Source organism: Eumetopias jubatus, unplaced genomic scaffold (assembly GCF_037043125.1).
Source record: "Eumetopias jubatus isolate StellerSeaLion01/CBP00866 unplaced genomic scaffold, mEumJub1_p1.0 scaffold_17, whole genome shotgun sequence".
In the NCBI taxonomy this organism is placed as follows: Eukaryota; Metazoa; Chordata; class Mammalia; order Carnivora; family Otariidae; genus Eumetopias; species Eumetopias jubatus.
The window spans coordinates 57,250,670-57,277,999 of NW_028274823.1; the positions used below are offsets into that span (position 1 = coordinate 57,250,670).

Here is a 27,330-nt window from a genome sequence, read left to right on the forward strand (position 1 = left end):
GATAAGAGGGGCCTCTGGGATATGCTGAGGCCCAGCAACATCATGGCACACATGCCCTCTGTGAGGGGCCTGAACACAGACCAGTGTGGGAGACCCCAGCCACTACCCAGCGTCAGGACGGCAACCTTCCCTGCTTGCTCATTGAGACCCTGCTCCAAACGAGGCTTCTGTGGTTTAAATTGACATGTAATTCACACACCACACACTCGGCCTTTTAAAGTGTGGACTTCAGTGATGATTGGACCGCTATCCGATTCCTGAAGACACTTCATCACCCCCATTTGCAGCCACTCCCATCCCCCTCCCACAGGCCAGCCCCTGAGCACCACGAACCTGCCCTCCTGTCTCCCTTGATTTGCCTGTTCTGGACACATTCATTTTTTTTTTTTTAAGATTTTATTTATTTATTTGACAGAGAGAGAGCAGGAGAGCACAGGCAGGGGGAGGAGCAGAGGGAGAAGCAGGCCCCCCGCGGAGCAGGGAGCCTGATGTGGGCTCCATCCCAGGACCCTGGGATCATGACCTGAGCCGAAGGCAGACGCTTAACCGACTGAGCCACCCAGGGGCCCCTGGACACATTTATTTTTTTTAACTGCCAACTTAGTTTCAGCAAAAACAGAACACAGCAAACAAATGAACACAAAAATCTCTCCCGTTACATTAATGTTCTCAATTTGAATTTTGTCCATTTATTTCGGGGCCCTTATTTTTAATCTCTCTTGGTTTATAGTTGTATAACTGTTATAAGGGGTGATTTAGTGATTGTGTTTAAGTGTCATTATAATAAGAATAATTTAAGGGTCCATGTGGTAGACTGCAAAAATGGCTACAAATTCCTCCTCTTCCAGTGTGCACACCTCCTTGAACGGCGACTCTCTATCATACTTCCCACCAAGAGACTGTCTGTTCCTACCCCCTGAGTCTGGGCTTGGCTATGAGACTTGCTGGGGCCAATGGGACATCACAAAGCATGACACAAGCAGAGAGCTGGCAAGTGCTTGCACGCTGGGGCCTGCCTGCTCTTGCCCCCACTGAGGACCATGTGACAGACACCGTGTGAATAATCCCAGGCTAGCCAGCTGGGGACATGGCCCCGTCACCCCCATCACCCCAGCTGACCACCAGTACCAACCGGCATCTAACGGACCCACCAGATGTTGCCTTTGAATGAGTGAGTCCAGGCAGAGGAACAGAAGCAGCAAGAGCTGAGCCCAACCCAAACTGACGGCCCACAGAACCATAAGCTAATACAAACCCTTGTTTAAAACCACAAAGTTTTGGGATGGTATGTTACACAGCAAAAGGTGGCTGACGCATTCTATGAAAATCGTTTTCCTCTTAGAGGTGTGCACAATTAATCAACAGTGGCTGCCCCTGGGGAAACAAACAGCTCCTGCAGGACAGAGATGGGAGGGAAATCTTTGCTGGATCCCCTCTCACACCTTCTGAAATTTGAACCATGGAACAGGTTGTCTATTCAACATAAGTAAAAAAAAAAAAAAAAAAAAAAAATTAAGGTTTCCCTGCCATTGTTCGAATTTGTGAAATCTCCCCTGCATTAGAATCTCTCCTCTGCCTTCCTGGCTTTCCCACAGCCGAGGGCAGGCCCGAGGGCCTGGCGGCCCCTCTCCCAGCTCCCCAGCACTCACCAATGCGGTGGGGGACCTTCTCCAGCTCCTCAATCTGGATATGCCTGGCACCCGCTGGGATCTGTACCAGTTTGAGAGTTCCTGCCACAGAGAAGGATCCGTGAGCGTCTTGAACTGATGGCCCGTCTGCCCAGCAGACCCCATCACCCACGCCCCCCACCCCTAGCACATCCCCAAGAACCTGTTTCCTCATCTGTAAAACAGGAACGGGCCCGTGTCCATAAGGTGCTGAGAGGGTCAAATGAGATGCTATTGTTTAAATGCTCTATCAAGTCTAAGGGCTGCAGGGTGGGGGGGGGGGGTGGGTAAGCACGCATGCACATTAGTTACTATTATTCCCCACTTTCTTGAGCCTCCTTTTCTCTCCTGATGTCCTCTCCCCCCTTTTTCTCATACTTTAAGGGATTTAGATGGACATCCAGCATGGCTTCTCTGGGCCCCATGGCTCTCCCAGTCCCAAACCTGGAAACAAACCTCTCTCAAAGCCACCAACCTTGCCCCCAAAAGGAGAGGCGAGGCAAGACTCTGACACTCCCAAAGGGGAAACGGATCTAATTCATCCTAGAGTGTAGAGGACTAACACCTGGCCCTCTTCATTAGCCAAGTGTGGCCAGACTCAAGGTGGGGGGGAAGTCAAGGAACTCAAGGTACCAGGAGTTCAAAGCAGGAGGCACCACTAGTTTACCAAAAAAGGGAGAGAGGGAGGAGAAAAAACATTCCAGTCCAGTCTGGGCTACCTCCTCAGACCCGTCTGGGTTCTCACTCCCCACAACCGTCCCTGGGCCAAAGAGATGGATGAGCTCCTATCACAGCACATGGGCCGGCAGGAAAATGCTTCTGGGCTTCTGGGCCCAAACGCAGGCCGCACACACTGGAAGGGGAGGTGGCCAGCTGTGGCTTCTGACTCCACCACCAAGGGCCTCCTGGGAAGGTGTAGAGGCAGGCTCCAGGTGGCTCCCCCCACCGCCCCCCCACCCCACCCCGCACTGTGGCCCCAGCAGAGGAAGGAGGGCTCACCCGAGGGACTCAGGCTCAAGGGACCCCTGGCCAGGCCAGAACCCCAGCCACTCCTGGTCATCTCCCCGGCCCCAGGCTGCTCACCTGCCTGCTTGGAGGCCTTGCCCAGTGTCCCCTTCACAGTCCTGCAGTGAGAGTTGTCGCCGCCACAGACCCCGCACTTGTCATCTGCTCTCATGGAGCCCACCTCCTTGTCACAGCCGACAGGCTGAGGCCAGAAGGAGGGGCTCAGGAGAAGGCTCCCATGCCCCCCGTTACCATCCCCAGGCCGGCAGCCCCTGACTCCCTCCCTGGTCTCCAGACCCCACAAGGTGACCATAGACCAAGAAGCACTCCTGGACACAAACTCTCCATGTCACATGGACAGGTCTTAAACCTGGCCACTCCTCTTCCCTTGAACGGGGCTGGGTAAAAAGCCCTTTCTAGCAACCCGGGATTATGCTGAGGACCAAGGGTGTCACGGGTGGGGCAGGCGAGGAGACGCTGGTCTCCCCAGGGAGCAGAAAGAGGGGCAGGCAGTGCAGCCCTCCAGTCTCCCCGGGGGAAGGCGGAAGGTGGGGGGCCCGGAGCAGGGGACCTACCACACACTCGCCACGAGCACAGACACTATATGGGTCGCGGTAGCTGCAGCGTGTCCCATCGTGGACCACCTGGTTCATGAAGACCACATCCCCTGTGTCCTCCGACTGGCAGATCAGCTCACACTTCTGGGCATCTGTGGACACAGAGAGCGTGCTGAATTCCCAGCCGTGCTCGGAGAAAATGGGCTGGCCCAGGAGGAGAGCAGCGCCTGTCCCAAGCAGGAAGCTCCTGGACCAGCTCCGGGTGCTGGGGGGAGCTCTGGGGGTGGAGCTGGGGCTTAATATCCCTGCTGTGTCACTTATTAGCCTAGTGACCCTGGGCAAATTATCTGACCTCTCTGAGCCTCAGTTCCTTATCCCTGACCAGTAAAATGCCACATAGGATGTTAAAGAAAATCAAGTGATGAAATAACAGTAATAACAATAATAATAAGCCAACACTTAGTGAATGCTTCCTAAGTGCCAGATACTTCCAAAACCTCTACACGTTTTTTTCTTTTTTTTTTTTTAAGTAGGCTCCACGCCCAATGTGGGGCTTGAACTCACAATCCTGAGATCAGGAGTCACATGCTCTACCGACCGAGCCAGCCAGGTGCCCCTACACACTCTGGATGTAAAATTTCAAATGTTTTTTGTGAATGAACTCAATTACATTTTTCAATACCGCAAGGAAGTAAGTTCTAGCATTACAGAGGAGGAGACCAAGGACCAGAAAAGTTAAGAAATTTGCTCAAGGCCACACAAGCCACACACTAAGTAGAAGAGCTAGGATCCTAAGCCAGGCAGTCTGGCTTGATTCCCACACTGACCTCTCCATACACTTCCCCAGTCACATGTATGATGGTGTATCTTCACGTGTTTGTAAACATTAGGAGGCTGTATGAAGATAAGGCAGAACAGTGATCTGGGTTTGGGTTTGCCAGATGAAGCTGCAGTGAGAGAGGACAGGAGATCCTTTCTAGTTCTAACAACTGATTGTTCTCTTCCCTCTCTGGGCCATTGATGTGCTAAAAAGAAGGTTCCAGAGAACATATAAACATTTGCTATGTTTCTTAGGAAAAGGGAAGTTGGGGCTAGATAACTTTCTGGAATTTGTCGAAAAGGCTTGGGAAAACCCAAAGTCCAAATGCCCCAGGGGCTTCCTTGGATCTGAGTGGACCTGCAAGGCTTTCAAAGCAAGCCACCCCCCTCAGCCAAATTTTTAAGGGACCATCTGGCTCCTTGCTCCTGGTCCCTGGGCTCGCAGCATGCATCTTGCCCCAGTACTCAGAGCTCAAGTCCAGAACCATAGCATCTAATACCACTTCAGATTTCGTGCACAGGAGCCAGATTCCCGGCGGGACCTGGGCCAGCGGGAGAGGAATAGGAGACTCTAACCCTCCCAAAGGGTCAGGGACACTGACCAGTATGCCCCAGGCAGACAGCTCTGTGGACAGCCATGGAAGCCAGCCGATAGTGGCAAGGGGGTGGCGGACTCCCTAGAGCGGGAGGCACTCAAAGCAGAGGGAAAACACTCTCCGCCATCATGTTCCAGAGAGGTCTGTGCCCTGCTGGGCAATGGACAGGCCCCTGAGGTCCCTTCCAACCTGAAGATTGCCATTCTAAATACGAGCTGAACAACCAAGGGTCTTGCAGTTAATCCTTTGGAACCAGGGCTCCAAAGAGGAGGCCCTGGGCTCAGGAGAGGAAAGGCCATTCTAGTAGGTGCCATCTGAGGCTGAGGGCTGCGGGGTAGGGGTTGAACATCTGTCCATCAGAGGACCATAGAGAGGCTGGCCGGGGGAGTGGACACAGAGGACCGCAAGGGGCCCCTCCAGCCTGAAGGTGCTAAGACGCCTCCAACCCCAGCCTTCCACGGGCATCTCTCCGCTGCTAGGAGAGCCGTCCGTGGAAATGCTCCAAAGCACACAGGTCCTGGCACTGGCACTTGGTCCCAAAATTCAGTTCCTCTGCATGAGTCCTGGGGCCTGTGTCTGTCCCAGAGCAGCCTGGAGGGAGTCAGTATCAGGATCCCAGAGGCTCTCATCCGCCTGCCTTTTAAATCCTCTTCATTACCGGCTATAACAGTAGCACCGTCAGCAAAACCTAAAAATATGGGATGTGATAGGACAGAGCCTCTGGGGATGGCGGGCACGCAAAGCCAGGGCACCTGCACCTGTAGAGCGCCTTCCCGTACAGGTACGGGCCCCGGGTGAGAGGCACCAAGCCAACAGCCAACACCGCTGCCCACCTCAACGGCACCTCTGGGTGAAGGGCCCCTGATTCGAGGGGGTTTCCCTGCCAGAAAACCGTCAGCATAAATACACAAATCAGGCACGGCTTTCATGAGGTCCGTTGGCCCCAAGGCACACAAGACGAGGGCCCGCACAGAGGTATATGGCAAGCCTGGCCACTGCATGTCCCTTCTGGTGCCCCAACTGTCCCTCTACCTCCACGGGCGGCCCCAGGCATGGGAGGCGCACCTGGGAAGACATGGACCCAGCTGATGCGCAAGGACGCGGCGGGGGGGCGGGGGAGGGAGCCACTCACCGTCTTCCGGCTCGTAGGGGAGCCAGCTGTGCTTGGCATTCCGGTGGATGTAGTAGGAGTTGCGCTTGGCACACTGCTGGGCCCGGAAGTCCTCGTAGGGCCCCGGGCACTCCTCGCTGTTACATATCTGGTACTGGAACTCGGGCCCTGAACACGGGCGGCCTCCGTAGGCTGGGCTGTGGCAGGCACAGAGGGACCGGGTGACTTTGCCGGAAGGCTGGGGAGGGCCAGGCTTCCCACATGGCCACCCATGGCAGCTCAGCCTTTGAGAGGAACATAAAGAGGCTCTTCTAACTTATAAGCTAGAGAGGGACTCCCCCTCCAGTGGGGGCTGCTGTGCTCAGAGCCCTTCCAGATTCCTCTCACTCCACCCCTTGGGCACATGCCACCTGTTCCACTATGGGGGGAGGAGGAGAGCTGAGAAACAGGGCAGGGGGGTGGATGGCGGCGACAGGGCTAACTGACGCCCTCCGACTGGGCTGGAAGAGAATCCGGTCTTATTCGTCCTTGTATATGTTTTCAACCATTGCAGAGGGCCTGGCATACAGTAGGCGCTCAAAACGTGCCTCCACAATTCCGATTTGCGTCCGCTTCCACCTCACCTCATAATAAACTAAGGAGTGGTGAAGAGAGACGTGGATCTGGAACGAGAAGGCTGTGCTAGGTCTAACCCCAAATCCCGCCTTTGTAAATCTCGGCTGAGTCACCCAGCCTTATTGAGCCTTGATTTCCTCTTTAAAGGTGGGACCGGGATCCCTCTTCTCTAACCTACCTCCTGCAGCGTCTGTGAAGAATAAATAAGAAAAGGTATTCTCTTCTCCATTCCATGAAGGGGATTGGGTAGGATTATGGAGGCAAAGTATCCAAGCATAGGTTCCTGGTACCGTGCTCCCAGAGCCAGAGCATCACACGGGTGTGTGCACAGAAGTGCTCAGCAGCCCCCCATCCCACCTGGCACGAGAGAGTGCTCGATACACTGTACCAATTATCATAACAGCAGCTGCCGTTTATTAGCGCTTAATCTGGGCTGGGCATAGTGCTCAGAGTACCCATATTATGTCACTTAAGCCTCATACAATACAAAGAGTTACGATTACAGAGGAGTTTGCTAGACGGCAGCTTTGATCAAGGGGATAACCACCCGTCTAGACTGGAAGGTGGTTTACTCAGAGTGGGCCTCACTGGGCCTTTCTCCAACCCGGGCTTTCACACCCCCAACAGGTGGCAGGTACAGGGCAGTTCGTTTGGGCTCATATTTATAAAAGGTCAGCACAGCCAGTGGACACAGGATCAGGCTGCGACAGGCGGTAGTGAGCCTCCCATCCCCGGAGGTAAACAGGAGAGGACGAAGGATCCCTCCTGAGGATGCGAGGGGGGGTGGCCACTACCAAGCCACAGCATCCAAGGGCGCTGCTATTCTGCGGAGGCTGGGCACCCCTGGTTCCTGGAGCCCGCTGACCCACACGGCCGCCCCTGGCCGGCCCCCATCTAGCCTGAGGCTGTTCTGACCGGGTGGCTTCAGCCTGGGACAGGGAGGCCAGAGCCAGCTGGCGCTCGAAGTTCCAAAACCATGGGAGGGATCCCCACGGAGCGAGCAAAAGGGGGAGACACAGACTGCTCCCCCAGACTCCTGGAATTTGGGTGGGGCAGTGAAAGGCAGGATTTGATGACAAAAAGAGGTAAGTGAAGGAAAATTAGCGGAATTTCTCCTTCATATGGCAAGAAAGCAAACATGGCTACTGAGCATTTAGATCAGCGTCTTCTCAAAGCTCAGCCAGAGGATCAGAGTCCTCGGCCCACTCAGAATCTTCCACACACGAGAGTTTGAGAATCACTAGTTCAGACCGATTCTCAGATGCCACACCCAACGGGAGACATCAGGCCCGGCCCCACCCCCTCCCAACAATTCTGGGTCCTCACCAATAGAATACAAACCACCTGCAGGGGACCTTCTCTCTAGTGTCCTGCCCCCACCCCTTCCCGCGTGCCTTCGTCTCCCAGCCCCTCAGGCCTGGTGGCTGGGGGTCCCCTGCCCTGCCCACCTCAGCCAAGAGCACTCACGGGGGATTGTCACAGCTCCGGCTGCGGGATCGAACCCCGCCCCCACATGACCGTGAACATGACCCGAACTTGGTCCAGGAGCTCCAGCCTCCATCCTGGCCGTAAGTCTGCTCCAACGACTTCCAGATGCAGTGACCTTTGAAGCACCACTGGGATGGAGCAGACGGAATGAAGTTACCCTGGGACCACTGCTGACCAGCCTGCTATGGAGAGTGCCCCATGGTGCAAGTGGCTGGGGGGCACCACAGGTGAGCCCAGAAGGAAGGGCATTAAGAGCACGAGCCTCGGGGTTGCACAGAATCCCACCCCTTCCATGAGCCGAGTGGACCTTCAGCAAAGGGTTCCCCTTTCTGAGCCTATCCCTCCAGTGAACAGTGTGGGCAATAGCACCTGCCCACGGGTCTGCTGGGAGCCTTGAAGGAGATCATGCCTGGCACGCACAGCCCTCCAAAAATGGCAGACAGTATTATCAATGATGATAATAACTGCAGATAGTTGGCTTAACACTCCTGGAGAAAAAAAAAAACTGATCGGGGATAGAAGACACAATCTTTCCATGCTATCTAGAGGCGATCTTGACTCTGTACCTCAAAATCCCCTTGCAGGGGCCACGGGCAGGTGTGTTTGTGGGAGGCAAGTCAGTCCCACAGGGAGGTCTATCCATGCACAAATGGAGAGAGTATTTGAATCGAGTCTAAGAGGCCTGGGTTTGAATCCCTGCTCAGCCATTACAAGCTGTGTGTGACTTTGGCACAACTTCCCCTTGCTGAGCCTCAGTGTGCTCACCTGCTAAATGGAACTGTTCTAAGAACTGAAAGCAAGAACACCTGCAAAGACCCTAGCTCGAGGCCAGGCACAAAGGAGGGTTGAACCAAAGTAACTCGCTTCCCTTCTTCTGCCGGGCAACATGTGAGAAAGACAGCAAAGCTCCCTGGGTCTTTTTCAAGAGAAAGCTGCATGGTTCTCAGCCTTGGAGTCACCTGGGGAACTTTTAAAACTCCAGATGCCTTCATTCCACCCCAGACCAACTGAGTCAGGATCTCTAAGGGTCGGGATTTTTTAAAGACGTGGCAGATACTTTCTGTATCATAAAAACCGCTCAGGTCAAGTGCACAAGTCAGTGAGTTTTCACAATTTACAGCCTTGTGCAACTGTCACCACATCCAATTTTAGAACGTTTCCATCACCCCAAAGAGATCTCTCATGCCCATCTTCAGTCACTCCCTGCCCTGGGGGGTGGGGACTCAGAAAGCTCCCCCGATGGTTCCAACATGCGGCCAAAATTGAGAGTCATGGATTAACTGTCGCGTGAAATGGTGACGGAAGTTGCTGGAACTCTGGAAACACCTGGAGCAGGTATACCGAGTCCCCAGGATAAAAGCCCTCCAGGCGCAGAGCCCACTGGGCCGGTGCAAGGCCACGGGAAGCCCCAGCCATCTGTGAAGGGGCAGACCCCCCCCCCCACACACACACACACGTGCTGGGTGGGTGGAGCCTGGTGAGGGCAGAGGGCAGAGGGCAGGTTGGAGGGTGCGTCCTGTGGCTGGGCTCCCAGCTGATGCTGAGTAAGCCTAGAGCCTCTCTCAATGCCCTGCTTCTGCCCCTTGCTCTCACGTGACTTCAGAACCACCTGAGGAGTGGAAAGGCCACTTGATCAGGGGTCAGCAGGACCCAGAGAAGTGCCACAAGTGGCCTACAGGCACCACAGAGATCAGGCTCAGGACCAGCAATAGAGCAGAGGTGGGCTTCAGACCCCAGGTCAGGGCTCTCAGACCCGGCCACGAGGCCCCTGGGCCAAATGAAGCCCCGACACGCACACACGCTCAAGGGGGCAAACACACGCCCACATATACGTGAAAGGCTGGGTCTGGGGCAGGGGAGGCAACACGTGCATGGGAAAAATAGCGTGGCGGGCCAGGGAGGGCAAGCAGGACACCTGGAGTCTTCCCTCCCCCCTTCTTTGACTCCCAAATTCCTTCACCTGCCTGCCTGGGCCTCATTCTTCTCATCTGTAAAATGGGAGTAAGCCTTCCTGCCGGAAGGGCTGGAAGAGAATGCCAAGCTCTGCGCACTGTGGTGTGGGAGGGAGGGTGTGAACATATGAGTTCATGGAGGGGCTCCATGCATGCCATCTGCACACACACGCCTGGGGGGCGGGGGCTCCCGGGGACCCACACAGTCCTGCCGCAGCCCCAGGCCCCAGGTACCTGGCCAGGTGCACACTCAGTCCCGTCCAGGGGGGGCCCCTTCTTGGTCTTGCAGAAGTACGGGTTGTCGGGGTGGCTGCACCACAGCTGCTTACAGGGTTCAAAGGTCTGGAACTGCGCGGGCAGGGAAGAGCGGTCACGCACACAGGCTCCAAGTTGTCCAGGGGGCAAAGGGCAGTGACGGAGAGAGGGGAGGACTGTGGTGGACACTGGGGCCAGAACACGTGGAGGGCGGCAGGCAGGTCCATGCCCTCAAACTGGACCCCACTTTAATGGCCTCCAGGGACCCCCTACTCTCTCCGGCGGGGCACCAAGAGGGGGAGGCCACAGCCCACACTCCCCTTGTTGCCTCCCCGGGCCTCCCTCCCTGCCCCTGCACATTCCCCTTGTTGCCTCCCCAGGCCTCCCTCCCTGCCCCTGCACACTCCCCTTGTTGCCTCCCCGGGCCTCCCTCCCTGCCTCTGCAGAAGCCGCCATGCCACTGGGCAGGGACTAGAGTTTGAGGCTCCGGGGATGCTTGGGCCTGCCAAGCCCCTTGAGCCCAGTGCATGTCAGGGCCTTCAAAGGGCTGCCGGTCTGGCCCAGACCCCAAGACACCCAGACGAGGCCAGGATTCCCACCCGCCTCCGGTCTCACCAGGCTGTGCCAGATGTTGGTGACCTCCTGTTTCATGTTGTCCAGGAGAGCCCAGATTATTCTCTCCTATGACCCCCTGCCAGCCAGACCAGTGCACTACAGATAGAGCCCTTGGGTGCTGCAATTCCACATCCCAGGCTGTTTCTCCCCGCCTAGCTCAGAGACCATGTGTCCCCATATGGCCTGAGCAGTGGGAAGGTGACCATACACTGGGGCTCCTGGTCCTGCGGGATGTGAGCCTCTGCCAAGGCCCTGATCAGCAGCTGTTTGGTTCTCTCCTGGGGCTCCCCAGCGCCAGGCTCTCTCCTGCCCTGTCCTGCAGGGTAAGGAGGGGCTATGCTCCCTTGTATCTATCTCCTAGGCATGGGGTGGGGAGGGGAGAGCATGCAATTGACCCCCTGGAGAGAGATTATGTGGGGACACAGGAGATTTTCACTAGGGTGACAAATCAGCCCAAAACATCCTGTCAAATCCCCGAAGAGTAGATGGAGACAACTATTCCTCCAGGAGGCCAGAGCCCAGCACCTGATATGACAGAGGGACTGTCCTCCAGCCCCTGCACACACCCGCCTCCAAAGGTGGGACTGGGTGCGGCAGGTATGTAGCAGAAGGCAGCAGGGCCGGGCCCTGGTCACCCTGCATCCCCCCACGGCAGGTGGCACCAAGCCCGCGGGCTCATCACCAGGCCACCTGGCCAGCTGGGAGGCCCAGCCGGGGTCCCAGGAGGACAAGGCCCTGGCACCACAGCAGGCAGAGGCCGGTGGGAACTCACCGCAGAGCAGGTGTGGTATCCGGAGCCGAAGTCAAAGCGGCATTGCTCGTCCATTGAGTAGTCAACGCCCGGCAGCTCCGGGGGCCGGGGCCAGGCGGGCGCAAAGGGGTCATCGAGGAGGCAGTCATAGGAGCTGCCGGTGGAGACAAGGAGGTGAGCCAGGCCGAGGCAGGATTCCCACGCCCTCCTGTCCTGGAGGCGGGGGTTTAAGGAGCAAAGGCGGCCTGTAGGAATCGGCCCTTGCTGCCCTCTGCTAGGTGCTCGCTGTGCCTTCCAGGGAGGAAGGGCCCGTTCCATAACAATCGGAGGGCTCACTGCACTGAGGGAAGGAAAGGCAGCCTGCCACGCAGGACGTACTGGGGGCCCTGGCCAGCTGCCACTTGAGGTTAGTGACAGTCTCTCCGCCCACACCTGCCCCACCCGAATCCACTCGGCCCCCATTCTTAGCCTTGAGCTCCTGGGTCTAAAGCTTGTCCTCGGCCTCAACGTCCTGGAGGCCCAGGAGCTGAGCAGCAAGGCTGGGAATGGAGCGCATGTTGGGGGCAGGGTGGTCCTGGGACAGAGATGGCTGGGGGGCAGGGGAGATGGAGTGGCAGGCTGCATGCTCCCCGTCCCCAGCCCGGAAGTGGAGGCAACCTACGGGAGGTAGCGGCTGAGCTCCACTTTGCTGCAGCGGGACCAGTGGAAACGGTGGAAGGCAGCCTGCACCAGGGGCGCCATGACGCTGCCCAGGCTGGTCTCGTCCGCACAGCCGTTCCCCTGACCATCATGCTCCATGCCGAGCCTAGAGGGTGGGGGTGGGGTACAGAAGGGAGCCCCGAGTCACGCTAGGGAGCCGGTCCCTGTGAAGGCAATAGGAGAGCATGCCCTGACCAGGCTTCAGACTGTTCCTCCTGGCCTCAGTTTCCCCACCATGCAGGGGGGAGGACCACCCCTCTGGATGGAAGCTGAGGCCCCACCCTGCTTCCCAATGGGGCTGGACTCATTCTGCCCTCCTGCCCCCTCCTCAAACCCCACCCACATCCTCAGGGGTTCCAAGGCCCGCTCAAGCCCCACTCCTACCCGGACACCCTCCCTGGTCACGACCCCCAAGGGCTGACCTCGTACAGCAGGGGTCACCCGTCCCACCATTAACGACTCGCAGCACCAGGCCCAAGGCCTGCAAGTGCAAGGACCAGTTCTCACTCATCTGGTTCAGTTCAACCTCATTTCCTGAGTATCGGCATGCCAGCTTTTAAGCTTTCCCAAGACCCCGCAGAACTGAGCACAGAGCTTTGTGAGTGGTACACACCTACCACAGCGATGGTTTAAATTGTAAAGTCTGTTTTGTATCATTAGTATTGAATGCCAAAGCCCAGAGGCTCTAAATTCTCAAATACTCCCAGGTGGCTGCATCTGGCCTTGACCACCAGACAGACACATGGACCTCTAAGGCTGTCCTTGTCTCTCCCCAGGGAGAGGCTCTGCTCCGTGAAGAGTGGAGCCCCCCCCCCCCGCCTCCCACACACAGGAGGACAAACTCCCGGCTCTAAAATATGAGGCACCATGGGCTTCCGGGGCAGGAAGGGACCCTTGAGGTTCCCCACGTGTCAGTCAGGAGGGAGCTGGGGCCCCAGCAAGGGGCAGAGCTTGCATGGAGTCCACAGGGGCCTCCTGGGCTCATCGGGCTGGTGTGGAGAGGGGCGCAGCAGACAGCAGGTGCCAGACCCCCTCTGGGCTGGCCCACCCCCCTCCTTCCCAAGTCCTTCCACCTGCAGGGGAGGGGCCGGGAGTGTGTCCCTCAGTTCTGCCCAGTGGGGGGACGAGGCCGGCAGTCATGACAGTAGCATGTGCACATTACCGAAGGACAACCTGGATGACAGTGGCATATTTGCTTTCTCCAGGAATGTAGCTTCTCTGGCCTATTCTCCACTACAGTCCATTCCCACCACAGGGCCTGGTGCACAGTGGGTGCTCAAGAAATATTGGTTGAATGAGTGAATGGATATGCTCTAAACAAAATCCAGGTCCAGAGACCAAGCAAGCCGGCCGCCAGCCTGGCCCGAGACCTGAGCCTACGAGCGCCTGTTTACGATGGGCTCAGGCCAGCGCTGCAGCAGCCGTGTAGGCTGGAACGGCTCTCGGGAGGGCCTCAAGTTGTGGATGGGATGAGGGATAGAGGCCATCCAGAGAACAGACCACTGCCTATGATGGGACACGGCATCGACCTGCCCAAAGGCGGGGCCACATCTGGTTCTCCATGGCCCTGGGATGTGGGGGCTGGAGCCAAGGCAGGCCCAGAATTGCCATCTGGGCCCCGAGGCCCCCTCCCCATCATGGCTGGGCACAGTGCATGGGCAGCTCCTCTGGCATCTCCTAGGATGCAGGGGTGGGAGCCTGATCTGGGATTAAGCCACCCACACCCGCAGAACTCCTTGGAGCTCCCAGCACAGCCCGCCCTCCCGGCACCGCTTATGCACACTTACACATGGCCAGTCTCGTGGGCCACCACAAAGGCTGAGGAGAAGCCGTCCTCGTGGTTGAGGGTACAGCTTCTCAGGGGGTGGCACATGCCAGTGACAGGTGCGTACCCTGCCGGGGGGAGGGAGAGAGGGCAGACAGAGGTCACAGGAAGGGGAGGCAGGACTCGGCGAGGTCTGTGCGCAGCCAGCCACTGTAGGGACATGCTGACGTGGTAGTGACCAGAGGGTCACTGGAGGGTGTCTGGAGGAAGGGGGATCTTTGCAAAGTCCACCCCCCTCCCAATAGTAGAGCAACCTGAGCCAAATGCTCCCACACCCTAAAGCTCTACAGCTCCCCTCAGGGCCTGCAGCTTCCATGCCTCTGCCATCCCCTCCTCTGATCAAAAGAGTTAAGATTTCCAGATACCCCAAGCCTGCGCACACCTGACTTCCACGCCATGTCCCTCCAGCCAGCCAGTCAGTTGGTCAGTCAACAAACACACACCATTTCCAGCCACTGGCAGGCTCAGCCAAGACCGCAGGGACCAGAATGGGGGCCTATTCACTTCCCCTGGTCCCCAAGAAACCATTTCAAGCTTGCCCACCTGTCCGGCCAGGTCCTATCTCCAAAGTCCCAGGACTCTCTCTGTTGACAGGGAGCCTGGTCTCTCAAACCGCCTTGGGGTGGCTCCAGAGAGCCCAGCCCCGAGCCTGAGCCTCTGCCCTGCAGCTGCACACACCTGGCCACAGCTAATACAGTACCTGGCGTACCTGAGGGCCCGAAGTCCTGCCGGGTGAGGAAGACCACGTGGTCATGGTGCTCTGCGTGGCTGGGATCCTGGCGCTGCTGAGAGTACGCCCAGCGACACACCTGCTCCAGGCTGCGAGAGGGGTTCCCACGCTCGATCAGGCTCAGAGACTGCAGGGGTCAAGAGCATCAATAGAGGGGCGATCGCCAGAGCCCCCAGACCTCAGGGGGCGCCCATCGCTCCCCTCCCACCGGCGGAGGACACTGAGGCCCATGGGACTGCACGGACTGTGCCCGAGTAGCCCAGACTCCAACTGCTGGCGCACAGCCCTCCCACTTTAGGGAGCGCTCACACACCAGGCCCTGTGCCAGGACACCTGTCTGCTGAGAACTCAACACACATTCTCTTTCCTCCTTCAACTGACTTGCAAGGCAGGTGTTGTGCTGAGCACTTCTTCTAGGCTTTACGTTCACGGTCTCATTTTATCCTCACAGTAGCCCCTGGAGGAAAGTTCTGTTGCTACCTCCGTTTGGGGGAGAATAAGAGACTGGTGGTCTAAGATTGCAGAGCCCAGGGCCCCAGCATCCAAGCAAAGCAGGACTTGGCTCAGTCACTGCCCCACTCCGAGTCCATCTCCACATCGGTTCCTCAGGAAGAGGGACTCCAGCTGTAAGGCTGTAGGACTGTCCGCTTACGAGCTTGGAGGGAATCCCTCAGTCCCTGTGTAATATCCCCAAATGCCTCTGTCCCTGAAGCCTCAGTTCTAATGGTGTCAGGGTTCTGATTCTGGAAACAAAATGCTTCCTAGACCCTGACCAATGGCTCTCCACCCCACAGCCAGTGCAATGCATTGGCCCCACACCCCTTCTCCCTCCAAACCCTGCCTATTGGCAAGGGGGGGTTACCTGTCGGTAGCCAACCATGATCAAGCGGACCAGCGCGATGTTTATATGGGCCCCCAGGGACTCATCATGGTAAATCTCATCCACCTGCCAGGAGAAGGGAGCACGCAATTTCAGGGGAAGCAAGCACGTGTTAAGAGCCTACCACAGAGCAGATCCTGAGCCCCGTGCCATGTTAACCCAATTCATCCTCACTGTGGCCTTAGCAGGCAGCTTTCTTATCCCTACTGTACTGATGAAGAAACTGAGGCAGAGAGAGGCAAAATGGCCTTCCCAAGGACACGCAGCTAAGGAGCTGCAGAGCTGGGATTAAAATCCTGGCCTTCCTGGTTCCACCTGTGCACTCTCTCCACGGAGCCAAGTGTGAGGGGGCCCTGGCCTCAGCCTCAGCCCTCTGACAAAAACTCATCTTTCCACAGCTGGAAAGAGTCCTTCCACAAATGTCACCCAGCCCAGGTCGCTCATCTTCACGTCCCTGTGTGTACCTCTCCAATGGCCACTGGAATTGTCTGCTTTGCAGTGCACGGGAAAATTTTCCAGGGCAAATGCAAGGGAAAGTACACAAGGGTCTTAGAAATGCAGAGTCTCGGGCCCACCTCCCAAGTCACAGTCTGCAATGTGACCACAAACTCCAGGGATTCTCAGCCATGGTCAAGTTTGAGGAGCATGGCATTGGGAAACTCCCTTCTCCCACAGGTCCAGGGACACGGGGGCCATGCCAGGCCCGGTCCACCAAAGAATGCTGTCCTCCCCACTCCCCTAATCAGGACACCCAGGAACAGTGTCCATGACAGATGGACAAGCCTCAGTCTGTCCACCCCCAAGGACAGGGGGCTCACTCTCCCCTGAGTGTCCATCTCCTGAGGATGCCCCTTGAACAATTCCAGCTTTTTTAACTTTTTTTCTGAATATAAAACATTTCACCCTATAAACTTTGAAAAGTACAAAAAAGGTAGAAGAAAATCGACCATCAGCCAGACAGATATAGGATAACCACACTTACCATGCTTTTTGCCGTCTGTGTGTGTGTGTGTGTCTGTTGTGTGTGTGCATACGTGCGTGGGCTCATTTTACAAAATAGTAATCATACTGAATATACTGTTTATATATGTTGCTTGTTTTGTGAAACAGTATTCCGCATATTTAAAAGCATCATCTCCAATGTCTGTGTGTGATGGGCCATGACTTATGTAACTAATCGCCTCGTTGGATGTAACCGCAGAGAGGAGTGACTTGCTTATTAGCAAGTCAGCGTCAGCACACAGCACTGGTAAAGCAATGCAGCTACTGGGGCCAGAGTCCCGGGTTCAAATCCCACCTCTGCCCTGGATGCTGGGTGGCTCAGCGCACAGCAGGCAACTCCTTAGGACCTCTGTTTCTGTCCCTGTAGAATGTGGATCATAATGGCCGTCATAAGGCTGGCATGTGGACATCTCATGCTAACTCCACATCTGGGAACCATGAGTGGGCCACATACACAGAGAGGCAGAAGGGGATCCCAGCCTCTGACTCCTGGCCACACGTCTTCCCAGGACCTGGAAGGGCATTTCATACATGGCCCTGTTCTCCCTGCTTCCATCTCTCCATGCCCTGCAGCCCATGAGCAGAGTAACCAGCCAACAACCCACAAAGGGACAGCTGTCTACCCAATGGAGAGGAACAGAGCTGCCAAGCCTATATGTGAGGGTCCCACAGGGAGGGGAAAGCCAGGAAGTGACCTGAGGACTGTTCCCAGGCCGGCCAAATACAGAGCAGGCCATAGCCTGGCAGAGCCTGGCAGCCGAAGCCGTGTGCGCCACAGAGCCTCCACCCGCTCCCCCGGAATGGGAAGCTGCCTCAACTCTGGAGCACACGGACTTCAGAGCACCCTGTGTCAGGCTTCCTTCCACCGGGGCCAACCTGGCACCCATGTCTGGACCCAACAGAGCCCAAAGACCAGTGCCTGCTGCGGAACGGCAGGCCCCCCCAACACCCCAGCAGAGGGAATGACGGGAAATCCAATGGGCGGTCGCACTTCCTTCCACACTCCTCCGCTCCCCAGCGCATATCACGGGGGCAGAGTGCCCAAATGTGGAAGGAGATGACGTCCTTCTCAACCTCGTGCCCCTGACTTATCCTAAGAGAACCGTGTGGTGGAGGGGGGGCTCCATGGGTGGGGCCAATCGGCCACACACGCATTTTCTCCCTAACAGAATTCCAACCTAAGAATTCTTTGCTCTTCTGCTGAAATAATCATCAACCTGCTGCAGGATAACTCTTACATAACCTTCACATCTCAGCCCCTCCACTCAGAACACGGCCTTCCTTCTACATGGGGTGCGGCCAGTGTCTCAGACCCCCTGATGTGCCCTGTAAGCACGCAGACCAAAGATGGGGTGATAAGCAAGGCATGCTCTACACAGCCACATGTGTGCCCCACATGGACACATATAAACCCACCGGTTGCCCCGGGGCAGGAAAAGAGAGCAGTCACTGGAATGCTTGGGTAGAGGCATGTGCAGAGCCCCTGGGCATCTGGAAATTCTCAGGGCCATTGTCTTCCTGCTCTGTCTCTCTCCAAAATGGGCCAGGCAGATTGCTGCCAGAATCTGGCCATATCCTTTATTGCTGCCTCCACACTCAGCAGGCCAAACCCACCCATCAAAGCCTCCAGCGACTCCTGCTCCCATGGCTGGCATCTCCAGCCCAGGACACTGGGAGGTCCTCACCATGGGACTGGGGAGGAGGCTGCCGCCCCTCAGAATAGGAGGTAGAATCAGAGCCCGAGTATCCAACACTGGTGGGGATTGAGTGGGGCCTCCTGATGCCACCTCCCACTCCTGGGTGACTGGCCTAAATGCGATACTGAGCAAGCAGAAAGGGACAGAGACAAGGTTTCTCCATCCCGAGAGACTTTGCTCAGCACAGCACAGCACTCTGAAATAATCTAGCAACCAAATGCTTCAGGTGACTGGTGGACCCAAACCCCAGGAGTTGGGGGAAAAGGAGATGGGGTATACATGGGCCAGAAGGGTCAGGGAGGGCTTGCTGGAGGACCCAGAATGAGCCTCGCCCGAGAAGGTCATGGGACCTTTGGAGGAGATGGGCAGAGGTTCCGTGCAGGGGAGAGAAAAGCAGGAATCCTAGAGCCATGAAGAGAGCCCCGAGGCCGGTGGTAATCCGGGCAGCTGAGGCAAGCCCCACCCCGGATGGGGAATTTCTTCCCAGCCCCTGCTCACACACTTCCTCCAATGCATGCATGTGCTAGCCCATTAGAAAGTTCTGGGTGCCATGAACCCCATTCAACCTTCTTGTCTGCCTCCCCCACTGGCCTCAAGTCTCTCTCTGAAAGTCCCATTGAACATAGCTGTTCCATTCCCGGGGCGAGACGGTAGACACGGTCTCTGGGAGACTTCTCCCCATGCTCACGTCAGTCACAAAGAAAACCTTCCGGGCGAGAGAGGATGGGGCCACTTGCCAAGGAAGGGCCATCTGGTTAGGAGTAGGTTTTCAACAGATATTATCAAGGAAAGAAGACATTTCAAGGAAACAGAACCCGAGACAGTTACACAGACCCCATCAAAGGGTCTGCAGCAAAGGAAGATGGAAAGTGATCCCCAAAAGGTGGCCTAAGGCACAAGAGTCGATGAATAGTTCTGAGGTGGGAGCAATAGTCTAGTCTTTTCTTATACTACATAAGGGTGATAAAAATAAAGTAATTCTATCTTACAACCTTATTCCCTCATTAAAAAAAAAAGGGGGGGGTTGGCCCTGCCATTCCACATCCCCTGGTCTGGTCCATCTCTGGGGCCCTGGCATGCTCACTTACACACACCCCCGATCAGCCCTGGCCCTTGAGTAGGACCTTAGGGCTTGGATTCCACTGAAGCTGTCCTGACCACTGGCGCAGGCCAAGGAGGTGGCTGGACAGGGCTGCCATGTCCACCCAGAACCGCAGAAGCTGCCTGGCACACGGGTCCCAGCCACAACCGTGAGCCGGTGGCAGAACCACAGCCAGGAGGCGCCACTACCTGAGAGGCCCAGGACCTCTGGAACACACCCACAGGCGGCTCCCTGACAAGCTCTGGTCTGGCTGTGCTCTCCAGAACTGGCTCTGTCGGCGTCTGCCCTCCACGGCTGCCTTCCAAACGCCAGAGGGCAGGTCAGTGCCCCAGCTCTTGGGAGAGCAGGAATCGCTTCCCGTGGGTGTGGGCCCCAGCGTGACAGCCGCCAGACACACCCACAGGGCAGAAAAGAACACTGTGTCTGGTCTCCACACTTCCCCACCTCAGCCAAGTTCAATGTCATCTGCCAAGATCCCCAGGTTAGGGTTCCATGTCACGTATTGGCTTGGGACGGCCATTGGGTATGTACTAGAAAAACAAGCAAAGGTCAGGACTCTCTGGCCAAGGGGAGACAAAACAGAAGGGAGAAACTACATGATAACGCAGCAGAAGCTAGAAACCACTAGGGTTGGAGGAAGAGCTGCTGTTCACTGAACACCTACTATGTGCCAGGCACATGCTGAGGGCTTGCATACAACCTCACATCAACCTTATGGAGAGAGGAATTGTTCCCATTTCACAGGTGAGAAAGCCAGGGCTCAGAGAGGCTGAGTAACTCACCCAGGGCGACCCAGCTGGGAAGTGGGAGGGCTCAGATTTAAACTCAGATCTTTTGACTCTAAGCCACCATGCCCAGCTGCTTTCCAGAACCAGCCCCTGTGGCAGGCCGGCCAGAGTGGGCTTCCTCTGGCCTGGGAGAGGAGAAAGTGTGTTTCCACATCCAGGAAAGAGCAACACAGCCAGGCGGGGGGTAGCTGCAAGAGCCCCTTCCCTGTTCTCCTATAACCCTGCATGGGCAGGCCTCCTGGGAGGGGGCGGGGGGAGGGGGAGGCTTTGCAGTCAAGCCCAGGGAGCAGGAAGAAGGAAAGGAGGGTCTATTGGGGTGGGAGCTCTGCATCTGTTTTACTGTCCAAAGGGAGGGTCAGACTCTGGATGGCTACAGCAGAAATGCCTGGGCCTCTGTCTAGGGCTGGAGGGGAGAGCTAGGCCCCTGGGGAGCCCATGCAAGGGCAAATGGCAGCCTTCCCTTCTGGACCAGGCCAAGATGGGCTTCTCCTTGCCCGTGCAGACACGGGGTCCAGCGCAGAATGGTCCCTGGCCAGCCCCAGGTTCCCACACTGCTAGGGAGCACGGCTCCCGAGGAGCTCTGAGGCAGCATGTCCACCTGCCTGGTTGGCCAGGTGCAGGCAGGTTCCAGACAGGGAGGGGCCGTGCTGGGCAAGCACGACCCTGAGGTCCCAAGCCCACCCCCTGCTCAAGTAGGAGAGGACACGAACTGACACCGAAGGAGGGGCTGATGCAGCCACGGCTCCTGCCCACCTCCCAGCACCCTCCCAGCGACCTGCCCGGAAGGAAGTACCATCTCTTCTTTTCTTTCTAATTTGTATACTTTTGATTTTAGAATAGATTCAGATTTCCAGAAAAGCTGCAGGCCGAGTCCAGAGAGTTTCTGAGGGCCCCACGCCCTGCTTCCCCTATGATTAACACCTACCATGACCACGGTACATTTGTCAGAAGGACTGAAACAACAGGACACATTATTATTAACAAAAACCCATGTTTGTTTCAGATCTCCCCAGTTTTCCCCTAATGTCCTTTGTTTCTGCTCCAAGACCACATCCAGGCCCCCACATTACATTTTGCCACCGCATCCCCTCGGACTGCTCCAGAGCATTCCCCCTCTCTGAACGTTCCTCAGACTTCCCTGGGTTTTGACGACCCCAACGGTCTTGAGGAATTCCAGTGAGGCATTCAGCGGACTGGTCTTCCACGTGGGTACATCTGATGTTTGTCTCAGGGTTAGATGGGGGGCTCGGGCCTAGGGGAGGAAGGCCACAGAGCTGAAGTGCTACCTTCCCCACATGTCAGGGTACCTGGCGCTGGCAGGACCCATCCCTGGCGAGGCTGACCACCATTGCCTGCCGGGACAGCGTCCACCCCCAGGCCATGCTCTCTGGGACAAAGTCACCGTGCACAGCCCCCGCTGCAGGAGTGGGAGTTAAAATCCACCTCCCTGAGGACAGAGTACCTGCCTCAATTATTTGGAATTCTTCTCCTCCCACCTGTTTATTTATTCTGTCGTTTATCAGTACGGACCCGTGGATATGGATTTTATACCCTGGGTTATAATTTAATGCTACATTATTTATTCTGTTGCTCAAACTGTCCCAGCTTCGGCCACCAGGAGCTCTTGCAGTTGGTTCCCGTGTCCCTTTAACACACCCTCGCTGTTCGTTCTGGGGTGTTCGGGTGGTGTTTGAACACTTCCTTCCTTTCTGGCACTACAGGAGGCTCATCTTGGACATTCTCCACTCTGGTTCTGAGAGTCAGCCATTCCTCGCAGGAGGCCCAAGGAGCTCCAAGGAGCATGTTACCCTCATCGTACCGAAGAGCAGGCCCCCAGCGATGGCGGAGCCTGCCTGAGCCAGCAGCCGTGGTCGGAGTTCACGTCCAGCCTCTGCCCACGTGCCTTCCCGGGTCACTTATGGCTCTGATCGTGAATGGAATGGGGGCAGCCCTGCTGGGAGGAGAGGCCTGGCCACAATCACCTGTCCTGCCCTTTCTCAGCCCCAGGCCCCGGGACCAGCTCTCTCTCCCCCCAGTCCCGAACCGTCCAACAAGAGGGGATGCAGCGACTCTGCCGACCAGGCATCCAACAAGCACAGCACTGCATGTGTCTAAGACACTCTTCTTTCCCTGTTTACGATCGCAGCGGGTCAGGGGGCAGTCACAGTGGGTTTCAGCGCCCAGGCGAGCCAGAATCTCATGTTATTCCTGGGGCTTCACAGGACACCGCAACCCCTTGCCATTGCTGGCAGTGGACCGTTTTGGGGCTATCTGAGGAAGGAATGTGAGTCCTGGTTGTCTGAAAACCTCCATTGCCACCTTCCGGTAAAATCAAGAAGGCACCCACTTTTCAAAGCTTGCAGAACAGGTTCCGGCTCGGAGGAAATCCCAAAGATAAGAGTGGGGCATGCCTGCAGCATCGCCCATACTCCGGATGGCACAGGGGACACTGCTGTGCAGAAAACTACACACTTGGATGGCTCTGTGCGGAAAGGGACTTGGACAAGGAACACTCTGCACAGAAGAAGTTAAGGGAATACCTTACTTTTCCACACTGTCATGTCTATGTATGTACACAAGTAATATATGATAAATATCTAAGTCTCAAGTTAAAAGAGCTCTTCCAAAATGTACAAATAAAAATTCTAAGTGATAAAGAAACATCATTATCAGAATTTAATAGGTAGTACATTTTTTAAGATTTATTATATTTATTTACTTTATATTTATATATTTATTTATATATATAAATATACATATATTTATATAAATTTATATAATTTATTATATTATTTATTATAGAGAGAGAGAGAGAGGTGAGCAGGGGGAGGGGCAGAGGGAGGTAGAATCCTGAAGCAGACTCCCCACCAAGCACGGAGCCCGACACAGGGCTCGATCCCAGGACCCCAAGATCATGACCTGAGCCGAAACCGAGTCAGCTGCTTAACCAATCGAGCCACCTAGGCGTCCGACTTTTTCTGTTTCTCAACTACGCAAAATAATAGAGCATCTGACAATCAATGGGTTCAACTTTGATGAAATATGGTAAGTATGTGTCCATGCATGATGTGTGGGCTCCTCTGCGTGTGTGCACCTGATTTGGCGCATGTATCTACACACACATCTGTGTTGTTATACACACAGGTGACCAGATGTGCGTGCTTGTACACGCACGTGTGTGGAAACAAGCACTCTCTCTGTGCTGTGTGCACTGTGTGGGGCTGTTTATCAGTAATTCTCTGCGGCCTGCAGCACAGGATCCCTGCTGCCTATATGGCAACTGAGATGCCAGACATGAAAGTGCTCTGTCGACCATAAGGCTCTCCCCGCCACCGTGAGGGATGCTCATTATTATTATGGCCCTACTGCCAGGAACCCCAGCATTCGTGTTTTGTGAAGCACCACTCTTTGCCCAGGGAGCCTGCTCTGAAAAAGCAAATGCCAGCATGTGGAGCTAACACCTTAGGGCTGGGCGCCTGGCCCCAAGGGCCACTCAGGCTGGGGGCGTCTTGTGCATGTAGGATGTTGAGCAGCAACCCCAGACTCCTCGGGGATGTCAGAAGCATCCCCTCCAGCTGGGATAACCAAAAAATATCTCCAAACCTTCCCAAGCGTCCCCTGGGAGGCAAAACTGCCCCCGTTAAGCACCACTACCTTAAAGTAAGATGTTTGCTTTTAGTTTTGGTGGCCTCTGAGTGCCCTAAAAAACCAGTGGAATGCTTTTTGGAGAGAGACAAGAAAAGAGAAAGGATTCAAAAGAGAGGGAGGGGGAAGATTTGCGTCCTTCCAACGAGCAGGGAGGATGAGCTGTTCCGGAGGCTCACATATCCCCAAACGGAAAAGGGCTGGCAAAGCAACACTCTCTCAGCACGAAGGCAGTTTTTTTGTGGTGTTCCAAACCGGCCTTTATGATGAATATTTAACACAGTTATGTGCCAAGAGAATGCCACCCTCCCAGGCTGAGGCCACCAAGGCCCTGGTCTGACAGCCATCTGGACCATGCTTTCCCAGCAGGGCATCTGAGAAGCCTCAGGAAGGGGTCCCAAAGCAGATGAGAGTGGGGACGACCCTCTTGGAGACACCAGGCAATGTCTGCCCAGCAACCACATCCAATGCCTTTGTGGTATCAGCCTGGCCGGGTGGGGTGAAGAGCAAGGTGGGCAGCGAGCCTACCACCGCAAGAGTGGGCTGCCAAGAAGGGTCTGTCTGTAGACTGGCTCAGTGAGGACTGACGAAAGGGCTTCTCTGTCTCCTCACCCTCCCTCTGCTCTGGCTCTGGGCCCTCGGAGGATCCCCCTGTCCAGGGGGGTCCTCACCCCAGAGATTCAGTGCATCACCACAGGCAAGGAGAGGGCCCCTGACAGTGCCTGCTTCTCTCTGTGGCCCTGGCTGGCAAGCCCAGCCACAGCCAGGAGCCAAGACAAGAGCAGGAAGAAAGCCCAGGGCGAAGCCTCAGAATCCTGACCCGGATATGGGGAGCATTTTGGGGAGAGGCTCCTTCCGTAAGGCGGCAGCATCCTCCCTATTCCTCCTCCTCAGAGCTACTTGCCCCAGGTTCTACCACAGCAGCAGTTAGATCTGGGTTTGAATCCTAACTCTGCCGCTTATTAGTCTGAGCCAAGTCACTTGGCTTCTCAGAGCCACAGCGGTTAAAGGCATGCCACTGGCATAGGCCACAGTGAGGATTCACGGAGCCTGTCTGCGAGGTTCTCAGCCCCGTGCCTGACATGTGGTGGGTACTGGAATGATACTGTGATATTCGAGAAAGCTCAGAGTCCCTGTCTCCGGAGGCTTCCTGCTGGCCTGTCGCAGCCTCGGCTGGCTCTGGGGTCCATCTTCTCCTTCCTCTCCCACCCTGGTGCCCCTGTCATGAGCTGTTTGGCACTCCTCTCCGTGCCAGAGCCCAGCTACTGCCTGGGGGACCCTCCTACCACAGCTCCTGAAAGGTCTCTGCAGGCCTGGCTGCCCCTCATTCCTGCATCCACAACCCTGCATGCATGGTGGCACGCTCGCCGGGCCTGCACGCTCCACCTCACCAAACCCCCGGCCCCCCACCTCAAGGCTGGCTCAGCTCCAAACCACTCCAGAAAGCCTCTCCCCCCCGCCACCCCGCCAGTCCACAGGGATGGCTGCCTCCTCTAAGCTCCTTCAGCACTGCCCCCAAATTATTCCATGGGCTGAGGCTTGTTTTGGCAGCCAGACCAAAGCTTCTAGAATAAGAGTCTGTCATACTAAGCATACACCAGGCACTCACTACTACATGCTGAATACAACTTCCCCTTATGTTTCAAAGCACTCAAAACGGTTTCCCAGTCCTGAGATTTGAAGAAGCTTTAAGGTAAGTGGCCTGGTACAGATGGGTAAACTGAGGCACAGGCAAATAAAGTCCATCAGGGGCCCACCAGCATGTTAGGAGGAGAGACGAGGGAGCCGGGCCACCACCTTCAACTGCATGAAAATGTATAACAACATCCCCAGGGAAATGCAAAGGAAAAATGAGAGGCTGCATGTCCTGAGAATTGCCCGTGAGCAGGGCCTGATCAGATGGTTCCGAGAGTTTCACTAATGGCTTCGGCCCCTTCTCCGGGGTTAGCACAATGGGACCATACATCCCAGGAACCGGATCTCTTCCTGATCTTACCAGGCCAGCCCTGGTCCCGCAAATCAAGATCAGAAATGGTCACAGGCAGGCAGGCACTCCACGGGGACAGCACAGGGACCTCCTTTTTACCGGCTTCATGAAATCCCTCAGGAAATTAGCGTTTCAAGCATCCCAGCCAAATAAATTTCCCACACAATGGATGGGCTGAGCTGCTGGTCCCCTGGGAGGAGAGTTGGTCAGTCACCTATCCGCTCACCTCCATGGGCCGGAACTCTCTGGTTAGCTGCCCCCTGCACCTGGGAAGTCAGGACCCCACCGCTCACATACCCCCTGAGACAGCTGTAGGTCTGCACACAACAGCTCCTCAGCACGGTGAGCCTCCTTCCCGCAGAGGAACAGGCCCTGGGGGGGGGGGGGCGGCGTGGAGAAGCTCTGCCTCAACTTCCCCTCTGTTCCCACATCCACAGGACAAGCCAGCAGTGAGCAGAAGCAGCAGCCTCAAGCAGCCTTCAGGAACCTCTGGAAGACATTTACTCTCCCCACCTACTTTCTGGTAGGTTCTAAGGAGAAGGAAAGTGGAACCAAGCCTATGGAAAGAGCAGTCTCCAAGGCAGGCCCTCAGGGCACAGTCTTTGGTGAGGACTAAGCAGAGGAGCTCCTGGCCAAGGCTCATGGGTCCCAGGTCATGAGACCCTGAACTTTTCTCCAGTAAACGTCCTCAATAAAGTTCAGGGGACATGGGGAGGAACGCCAGGGAAGGAGGACTACTAGGTGACAGGCCTCCATATCGGGAACCTCAGGAACTTGGTGGCACTTCCCACGAACTCGCCACCACCCTCCATACAGCTCCAGATCACAGGGACTGAACAAGACCCTTCTGAACGAATCACATCTCAGTCTGGGCAAGCCTTTGGAAAATGGTTCCAAAAGTATCCTTTGCTCTACAGAAAACAATATCTCCTTATACGATTCATCAAAAGACCTCCACCACTTAGTTGCTCAGGATGGTCACACAGCCAGCACCCAGGTGTGTGTCCTAAGCGAGGCTGCTACCCTCCCAGCTCCAGGGACAGGGACGCAGCCCATAAGTCAGATGGGCCACCAGACTCCCTGCAGTCCCCGGGACTGGCTCTCTACCTGGGACCCCGGCCAGGCCTCAAACTCCAAGAATAATTATAATGTGTGCTTTGATGGAAACCGCCTTGTCCACAGCATAGCTTTCGGCCTTATCTGAATCTGATTCCACGGAAGCTACTTCACAACCGAGAGCTCGGCATATGACAGCAATGCACATTGTCCATGGATGCACAAATTCTGTCTTGTCCTCCACCCTGTGAGACAGCCAATTCTGCTCTCTGTTTTCACCTTCATTTCAAAATTCTTGATTATAAATGTTTCCATTCTTGGTGTTCTCTTTTGAAAGGGTTACCACATTTGCCTGGTTCTCTCATTAATTGGTGAGTGAAGCAAAATCTTTAACACTTCCCGTTTTTATTTCTGTATGAGAGTCATGATTTTACCCTTTCCTGAAAATTACCTTTTAGCAAACTGAAGGACTCTGGGACTAAACAGGG

General features: G+C 55.9%; 1 protein-coding gene across 1 annotated transcript in view; it reads right to left on the reverse strand.

Moving 5' to 3' along the window:
* The window catches only part of ADAMTS14 (ADAM metallopeptidase with thrombospondin type 1 motif 14), a 73,465-nt gene that overhangs the window by 14,993 nt on the left and 31,142 nt on the right, over positions 1–27,330 (reverse strand). Inside the window, exons 5-15 of the mRNA XM_028109523.2 lie at positions 15,548–15,631; positions 14,665–14,812; positions 13,918–14,023; positions 12,093–12,236; positions 11,453–11,585; positions 10,045–10,158; positions 7,838–7,986; positions 5,777–5,952; positions 3,248–3,381; positions 2,751–2,874; positions 1,650–1,730 (exon numbers count right to left, since the gene is read on the reverse strand). Coding sequence (XP_027965324.1) covers positions 1,650–1,730; positions 2,751–2,874; positions 3,248–3,381; positions 5,777–5,952; positions 7,838–7,986; positions 10,045–10,158; positions 11,453–11,585; positions 12,093–12,236; positions 13,918–14,023; positions 14,665–14,812; positions 15,548–15,631 — 1,393 coding nt within the window. The remainder of the gene's footprint in view (positions 1–1,649; positions 1,731–2,750; positions 2,875–3,247; positions 3,382–5,776; positions 5,953–7,837; positions 7,987–10,044; positions 10,159–11,452; positions 11,586–12,092; positions 12,237–13,917; positions 14,024–14,664; positions 14,813–15,547; positions 15,632–27,330) is intronic.